Genomic DNA, 9,317 nt, shown 5'->3' on the forward strand with positions numbered 1-9,317 from the left:
AAACCCTCCGTATATGGAGCATCCATCTAGGCGGCTCCACTTTGTCCTTGGTAGACTTAGGGCCAACAAGCATCAAGACCAATATGGAGCTCACTCTGTTTACTGTGCTGTGAGTAGCAAAGTCCTTTGTCTTACCCCAAACCCCAGAAGTCTTGTGTCTTCTTTGAGCATCCCTGAAACAGCCAGGCTGACTTGTTAGCTTACAAGTAGGGTAACATCTCAGACTCTTCTTACAGGTTTTGACACCTTTTACTTAATTTATATTTAGCTCTAGAGGTGGTCTGATATTTCTCAGCTAAATTTAATGTCTCTTTTGAATTGCCAATGCTATAGAATAACCTTTAAAAAGATAAAACTATGACTCTTACATATAATAGAATGAAAACATGTCAAAATTTTATTTAACTCATGAATTAAAGGGGAAACTAGCCAGAAGTCACAACCGGTTCAAAGGAAAGGTCAAAGGCCAATTTATATAGAGTAAAGCAACATTGAAATTCATTTACCAGTGGACACAAAATTGACTTTTTCCATGGGAGGTGGGGTGTAGCGAAGGTGTGGGGTGAGGTGGAGTCTACTGAACTTCCATCAGTCAGAATTTATTTGTATGTTTATAGACAAGAATTATTCGTATTTATCCACAATCTACAGAGTTCTAAAGTAACTCCAAGACAAGAAAAGACACAGCTCCATAGAAACAAATAACTTAGAAAGGTGTGCTGTAAAGAATGCATAGTTTTCCATTGGAGATGCTAAGTAATCATTTTTGCTTATTCAGAAGTCTTAACTTTCCCTTACAACAATAAATGTACTATAAGAATAATGTTTCCAAGGTTATTGATCAAATGTGCACAGAAAGAGATCTTAAAAAGTCATTCTAGGCTGGGTGTGGTGGCTCACACCTGTAATCCCAGAACTTTGGGAGGCAGAGGCAGGCAGATCACCTGAGGTCAGGAGTTCAAGACCAGCCTGGCCAGCATGGTGAAACTCTACTAAAAATACAAAAATAGCCGTGCGTGGTGGCATGTCCCTGTAATCCCAGCTACTCGGGAGGCGGAGGTGGGAGGATTGCTTGAACCTGGGAGGCGGAGGTTGCAGTGAATCGAGATCGGGGCCACGGTACTCCAGCCTGGATTGTCTCAAAAAAAAAGAAAAAAAAAAAAGTCATTCTAGACACACATACATAAGATATTGGAAGAGGTTCTAATGATCTGATCTGGAAGAGGGATCTGACACAGCAGAAGAAAACTGGCTCAAACTCTGTTGAGAGGAAGTCCTAAATGGCGTCATTGATTCAGATAGTTCTCTTTACTGACCACTAGGTGTCGCTAAGCAGGCGCGATGACACGCGGCAGGAGGGGAAGGGGCAAAGGCAGCAGCATCTAATCCATCAATGGTGACGTTCAGCAGATTCACCAATACGGAAGGTTCCTTGGTGGCAAGACATTTTTACCCCTGCACCTATTCAGGCGCCTGGCACATAGTAAGGACTTAATACCATGTTGAAATGAATTATTCGGAAGGCAGTGGTGCTTTTACACGGTAAGCATCTAAAAGTACTATGAGGTTTCTGAGTGAGGGTTCTTTAAAGCCTTCCGATCATGCTAGGACAGACAGTGAAGACATTCCAAATTAGAAGTCACTTGGTCAGTTAAACAAAGGGAGATACATTGAACTATGAAATCAGACTTGGTAAATCTATGAGTGGTTTCCATTGACTGTACAGACGTAGCAAAATACTTGTTTGAGTGCAGATACAGAACATTATCCTTTTATTTGTTCCTGTTTCGCTCAGGTGACATCAAATGTTGATCCCTCTACTCTCAGCCCCCAACACTTTATAATAATTTCTAATTAATTTTGGTGCGATGAGAAACTGATAAGAAACCATCAGCGATTTTATGTAATGGATATTAGCATAAAATGAAAAGTGAGAAATACAGGGGCAGTGACTGTTGGCTGGAAACACAGTTAGAGAGAAGAGGAGAGGGAATCAGGAAGCTCTCAGAAAACCCCAAGAACAGAACTTCTTTCCCCTAACTTTCCTGGCTCCTCAGATGCCCTCGTGGATGTCTGTCAGTTTTGCCTTTCTCGGGGCCATCACTCGTCCATTGTTAATAGCATCTTGGTTTTACTTTAGGGGACACCCTCCCTTCCCCCATTGAGCATGGTCCTGCGAGAGCTGTCGGTTCACATGTTCCCCCTCCAGATACCCAAGAGAGAAGCTGAGTTAGGCCAATCAGAGGCCTGATCCCTGGAGACTACTGCAGAGTCTGAAAACCACTGGCATTCTTTCATCTTGGTGTCTTGCTTCCTGGAACCCCACAACTGTCCTGATTCTTGTCCTTTCAAAGACCCCAGTCTTCATTTTTCCTTCAGTCTGTGGGCCACCCCATTCTCTTCCAGCAAATTCCTGTTCACCTCTATTAGCCAAAGTTGTTATCTGTTGATTGCAGTGAAAGAACAGTGACAGGTGTAATGAGGAAATTCTAGAGCTACGATTGCTTTTATCATCTCTGTTGAAGTTATCATTGAAAAGGATCAGCTCTAGGATAACGGAGATTTGCCTTGAAGATGAGGAGTAACTAATATTTATGGATACTAGTTATGTTTCAGACACTCTTCTAAATACTTCCATGTGTATCTTATTTAATCTTCAGAATGACCTTATTGGATAAGTGTTATTATCCCCATTTTACAGATGAGAAAACTGAGGCACAAAGTAATTAATGAATTTGCTCATTTTCACAGGGCCAGATTAACATGTCTCAAAGTTTATTCTATGGAATATTAGTTTTTCAGGATTGTATTGGTTTCCTGGGGCTGCCATAACAAAGTACCACAAACTGGTGGCTTAAAACAATGGAAATTTATTGTCTCACAGTTCTGGAGGCCATAAGTCTGAAATCAAGGTGTCGGGAGCACCATGTTCTCTATAGCAGCTCTAGGGGAGAATTGTTGCGTGCCTCTTCCAGCTTCTGGGGGTTGCCGGCCATCCTTGGCATTCCTTGGCTTGTAAATGCATCACTCTGTTGTCACATGGCTGCTTTCTGTGTTCCCTTTTCTTATAAGGACACCAGTCACATTGGATTAAGGGCCCACTTGCTTCAGTATGACCTCATCTTAACTAATTATATCTACAATGACCCTGTTTCCAAACAAGGATGCATTCTAAAGTGCTAAGGGTTAGGACTTCTTTTTTGGGAGATTTAATTCAATCTATGACAAAAAATGTTAATATAAATTGTGCAGAAAAGAATTCTACAGCCAAGTTGGTTTGGGAAACACCATTATAGGATTCTTTGCCGTAGTACTTTGGCGGGGCGAGGGTCTTTAATTTGTTCATCGTTTAGAGGAGTTGCCAACCTGGGACTATTATGTACAGTTTCTCAAAAACCTGTTTGATGATGGACTTCTTTTTACAGGCTGATTGTGGGATCAGCAGTCAATGTGGGACACCTGTTCACATGCCTGATGCGAGGCAGTGGCACCCTAGCACGTCCCTCCCTGGTCTTCTGCTCTCCCCTGTGACCTGCAGCGTCAACTTGAGACAACTTTTCTTCTCTGAGTCTGTGTTTCCTTATCTCTAAGATAAGGAAAATAATATACTTTCCCTATGGGTTTCACGTGTGGACTCATTTTTGTTGTTGTTTGTTTTGAGATGAAGTCTTGCTCTGTCGCCCAGGCTGGAGTGCAGTGGCACGATCTCGGCTCACTGCAACTTCTGCCTCCCAGGTTCAAGTGATTCTACTGCCTCAGCCTCCCGAGTAGCTGGGACTACAGGCGCACACCACCACACCTGGCTAATTTTTATGTTTTTAGTAGAGACAAGGTTTCACCATGTTGGCCAGGCTGGTCTTGAACTCCTGATTCCAAGTGATCCATCTGCCTTGGCCTCCCAAAGTACTGGGAATACAGGCGTGAGCTACCATGCCCGGCCTATGTGCAGACTAATTTAGTTTTAAATAAGTAGGCTGAGAAACACTTGATACAGGGCTTGGCACAGAGAGAAGTAGGCATTCATTTAGTAGTTAACTTTGTTATGCTAACCAGATGGTTCTGAATTTCTTGGCATTTTTATTAGGCATTTCCAGAATCTCAAGACTAATCCCTAATCAGGACAATTTCCACCAACAAGTTTTTCTTGTTCATCTTCCTCTTCCTTTCATCACTTCTTTTTCTCTTTAAACGAGTGATTTTCTGTATAGTACTAAGAATTTCCCTTAGGTAAATATTCAACCCAACTGTGGTTTTAATACGTCTCCAGGATTAGCAAGGAATGGGTAGTTTACTCTGCAGTTCCTTATTCTGATCTTCCACCCCAGTGAGGGGAAGAGGATGTGATCATGCGACCGCCAGCAGAAGGGAAATTGTGAAAGCGACCCACTGTAGAAAAGGCAGCCCACAGCCACCTCAGTATGCAGAGGAAGCCCAGCTGCTGAGAGGAGGTGCCGGAGAGTGACTTTTGCATCTGCCTGTCCAGCCAGCATGGAACCAAAGCAGATCAGAGAGGGCTACCTTGTGAAGAGGGTGAGCAGAGGTGCCACTTACCAGGGTGTCAGTGGACATGGACTGGGGAGGCTTGGGTCCAGCTCCATGGGCTACCTGCTCATTTAGGAATGTTTCCTGCTCAACCAGTTGGGTTGAAATAGGGGAGCATGGTAGCACACAGAATGTTGGAGTGGGGTTAGGGGAGCGGGGATACCCATCCAGCCCCGGCTTCCTTACAGTTTGATTTTATGGGTCTGAGAATTCCAGATGGCAGGGCCTGGAAGGTGGGGGTCTAAGCTAACTCCCTCCAGATTTAGAATATCCTTTTTAAGAGGCACACAGATGTGTTCTGTCAGAAGATATACTCCTCTTCTATAGAGGTTACTTGGAGAGACTATCCATTTTTTATTTTAATCCCCCTTCCCCTCAGTTCTTTTTTTTGGGAGGAAAGGGAGAAAAAGTGATTAAAGAGTTGATATAATGATAGAGTAATTACAGCTTGTTTATTGGGCCGTCTTCTTGGAATTGACAGGTAAAAAATCCTTAGCTTTTTAAAATTGGGCTGAAATCTCTTCACTCACAATTCTTAGTAAATTTGCATAATGTGGCATCGAGGTGGTAGATGCACCATTTTAAAGATTAGTGTACTGAAAAAGGCTTAGCCTCCCTGGTATGCATCAGGAAAATTGAGTTTTCTTAGTGTTGGTCTTTCTTCAGATGCTGAGTGTGTGCTGTGTGGTTGTGAAAGCTCCCCGGCATGTGAATTCACACATAGGACTTGGCGTCCTGTGGGCAACGCCTATGTACACAGATAAGCTCACACTAACCTTAATGAGTGGATTGTTTCAGAAATGAGCTGAATGTAGTGCCTTTCTTCGGGTGCTTAGCTTTTTAATTGAATGAACAGCGAACGCGTGAGTCTGTTTTAGGCTATTCATTTGTTTCATGTTTTAGCCTACAATGTTTTACCTGTAAGGGGGGTTAAATAGCACACATTGCTACCTGCTTCCATTTTGACTTCAGGCTGGAGGGACCCTAGGTCATCTGGCCTAGTTCCTTCATTTGCAGAAGAGGAGACAGACCCTGAAGGCTTGGCGATTGCCCCAAGTCACATGGCTATGACAGTTGTGACCAGCCACTCCTCTGATGCTTAGGTTTCTGATTCATGGCACTGAACTTTGTTCATTACTCTAGCTTTTCTTAAAGCAAATTTATTCCAAGTTAGGATTTGTGGTGTATTTGTGATGGGGACAGCTGAGTTGGTACTGGAGAATAAGTGGGTCCTCAGCTGCTAATCTCTTTAGCCAGCTGTACTTTGAAACATCTTTGAAAAAGACACACATATACATAGAGGTGTAAAAGATTCCTTGCAATAGGCACCAATAATAATTGGTGAGACCTAGTAATAATTAATGTTGACTTATTCCTTTCCTGATCACTTGTGCTAGTATCCTGAGAAGAGCAAGTGAATGGAAACATTTCTGCAAGTTTTTGTTTGTTTGTTAAACAATTAAAAACATCTTGCAATGAAAATTGCTGTTATAAAGTTTGTATGCTCATATTTTAATCTCCCTAAATTACAAAAATATGAAGACTAAATTTCTAATAAGTGAAGCTGTCTCACTAAAAAATGGGGATGATAGAGTCAGGGTTGTCAAGCACATGGATTTAAATTAATAAATAGTTTTTAATTAGTGAGAGTAGTTCTCTCAGATTGTAAAAGCCAATCTAGAAAATGGGCCTGGAATTAAATAGTGAAATTTTGTATTGATAGTTTTACAATTTATGTCTTCCATAATTTTCATGTTTACAAGTTACATCTTCCATGATTACTGCATTTTTTCTCTGGGGCCTTTTGAACACTCTCTGATATAATACATTAAGAGTCTCTTTTTATTTTTTATTCTAAAACTTTTATTCTAGGTTCAGGGGTATCTGTGCAGGCTTGTTATATAGGTAAACTCCTGTGACAGGCATTTGTTGTACAGATTATTTTGTTACCCAAGTACTAAGCCTAGTATCAAATAGTTATTTTTTCTGATCCTCTCCCTTCTCTAACCCTCCACTCTTACATAGCCCCCAGCATCTCATTTGATATTTTTAAGAAATATTTGGTCCAGAAATATTCCCTTTGTCAGCTGCAGAACTAAACCTAAGGACAGAATTTCCCAAGAAGATATTGAAGTTCTTAACTTCTGTAGACATTAAGTTTCCTTCAGTTACCTCATGTGTGGGTTAAAAACTGTACATGTCAGGAATCTGACACATAATTGGTGTACACAAGCTGCATGAGACACTGATTATTTGTATTAGCGTCAGTATACACTTCAGTAGGTGGTGGGGCCTCTTCTAGATGTTAATGGGGATATGTTCCTGGTTCCTGGGTTGGTTGCCAAATTAATTATGAACGAAGGGCCATAAAAATCTTTGAAAAGGCTCTTAGAAGCCTTGGCTATGGTTTTTGATGTTAAAGCATGAAAAATAATAATAGTGAATCTTCCTTTATTCACCTTTTTCTCTTATGCAGTTCAAGATACCTGGGTAGTAACAGAGAACATCTTTGTCCTGTGTCTTGTTTTATGAAATAATTTTATTGCAGATAAGATGTTTTGGGTGGAAAAAATACAGCACTAGGAAATGCTGGTGCAGGAATTTTGTCAAGTCAGAAATATTGGGGTCAATAGTGTTAACTGTAAAATGTTTCTGCTTTTCTTCTGTGCAAGATAACTGTTGACATTTCACAATCCAGGTTTCCTCTTTTGCCTCCTGAATAAGATCTCCAAATAAAGACAGTGGTTAAGAGGGGGAGGGAAAATACACGATTCTGTCATTTTCCGGCTTTTTCATTCCAAGTAATACCCATGTCTCTTTGCCTCAGAGTCTTTCAATTTACTTTTTTTGTTTTAAAAAAGAGCACTTCTAGCCAATCACGGAGCAGCAAGCTGCTATACGAACATGACTTCATTTAATCCTAACCACCCTCTGTGATCCTCATCTTACAGACAAGAAAACTGAGGCTCACAGAGAATAAGTGACTCGCCCTCAGTCAAACACGTGGCAAGAGGATGACCTAGGATTCAAACCCAGGCCTGCCTAGCAGCAAAGCCTACCATCTCATTGATCCCAGGCAGCATTCTGAAAGGCAGGCTTACTCTGGCCCACAAAAGAAAGGTCAGATGAAATCACTAGAGCCAGAGCGAAGCATGAACAAATTGTTTTGTGGGCAAGATTGGGCTTAATAACCTCAGCCTCCCTTCCTCTCTGTTTAGGGGGTTTCTTTCTGGCCAATAAACATGTTTGGGGGGTCCTCGAATACTTACTACTGAATTAGATATGTTCATCATCATAACTGGAAAAAAATGAGAGAGGATCAAATTATATGCTCTGCATAACCTAGACTCCTCCAAGTCATGTCTCAAACCAGCCTCGTTCCTAGAGGTTTATGGAGCAAGCTGTTGTTGCCAGGACAACCAAGCTCACAAGCACTTGGTGCAGCAGCACTGACTCAGAAAGTGGCTGAGGGATCTGGATGTCCTTCGAGGCTGGGAGAAAGCAGAGGAATCAGGGTGATGGGAAAGGGAAGGGCAAGCGGCAGGGACAGGAAAGGAAAGGGCTGAAGAAAGTTGTGGTAGAAGTGGAAGAGAGCAGGAGAGTCAGGGTCCTGGCCCAGGACTTCTTTCCTGCATCTACCTTGTCTTCTAGGCAGGATGAAATAATCTCAAGCGATTTGCACCTACTGATTCATCATTGTAATAGCTAATGCATGTGGTGTTTACCCTGAAGCAGGAACAGTTCCAAGCATTTCATGCCTTAATGCATTTATACAGCATACTTATGACAACTCAACAAAATGGGGACAATTATTATCCTTACTTAACAGATAAGGAGATTGAGGTACAGAGAGGCAAAGGACCTTGTCCAAAGTCACACAGTTAATAAATGGGAGAGCTGGTTTGCAGTCCACCAGTGTGGCCCCAGCATTATGCAGAACCTAACCACTTTCTATGTGGCCCTCATCGGCTCGTATTGTAGTGACATTCTTTTCCAAAGCACTGTCACGATGATGAGGGGTACCCAGGGGAACCTTATGCCAGAGCGACTCCACAGTGTTGCCTACAAAACTGTACTATTTTATTTTATTTTATTTTGAGACAGAGTTTTGCTCTTGTTGCCCGGGCTGGAGTGCAATGGTGAGATCTTGGTTCACTGCTACCTCCTCCCCCAAAACCGTACTCTTACCTGTCTCTGTGGTCGCCATTTTTCAAATGTATACTGTGTGCTGGCCACTGTGGTGAATGCTTTGTGTATATTATCTCATTTAATCTTCACAACAATAGGAAGCAGATACTTTGTTACTTTCATTTTATAGGTGAGGAGACTAATGCTTGGAAAAATTAAGTAACTTGCCTAAGATTACAGAGCCTGGAAGAGGCAAAGTTGAGATCTGAACTTAAATCTAAGGCTCCAGAAATCATGCTACTAAGCAATCTCGGTGCCATTTCTGTATTGCTTATTTAATATGTTTTCACTGATAAATTTTCCAACCTGGAAGAGTTCACTTATGTAGGCCGTGCACGGTGGCTCAAGCCTGTAATCCCAGCACTTTGGGAGGCCGAGACGGGTGGATCACGAGGTCAGGAGATTGAGACCATCCTGGCTAACACTGTGAAACCCCATCTCTACTAAAAAATAAAAAAAAAAAAAAAAAACTAGCTGGGCAAGGTGGCGGGCGCCTGTAGTCCCAGCTACTCCGGAGGCTGAGGCAGGAGAATGGCGTAAAACCCGGGTGACAGAGCGAGACTCTGTCTCAAAAAAAAAAAAAAAAA

At 42.0% G+C, this 9,317-nt stretch overlaps 1 protein-coding gene and 1 long non-coding RNA gene across 2 annotated transcripts in view; one reads left to right on the forward strand and one right to left on the reverse strand.

Annotated features, from left to right (window-relative positions):
- Positions 1-371: 371 nt before the first annotated feature.
- Positions 372-4,720, reverse strand: LOC111550604. Its single transcript, XR_002734114.3, has 2 exons — positions 4,552-4,720; positions 372-1,604 (listed from the first exon to the last, which is right to left on the reverse strand). It is a non-coding gene; the product is annotated as an uncharacterized LOC111550604 (long non-coding RNA).
- The window catches only part of PLEK (pleckstrin), a 34,082-nt gene continuing 29,074 nt past the window's right edge, over positions 4,310-9,317 (forward strand). The window contains exon 1 of the mRNA XM_023224111.1: positions 4,310-4,530. Within this exon, the coding sequence (XP_023079879.1) occupies positions 4,489-4,530 (42 nt within the window). The 5' untranslated portion in view covers positions 4,310-4,488. The remainder of the gene's footprint in view (positions 4,531-9,317) is intronic.

This window comes from Piliocolobus tephrosceles, chromosome 15, assembly GCF_002776525.5.
Source record: "Piliocolobus tephrosceles isolate RC106 chromosome 15, ASM277652v3, whole genome shotgun sequence".
NCBI classification, from domain to species: Eukaryota; Metazoa; Chordata; class Mammalia; order Primates; family Cercopithecidae; genus Piliocolobus; species Piliocolobus tephrosceles.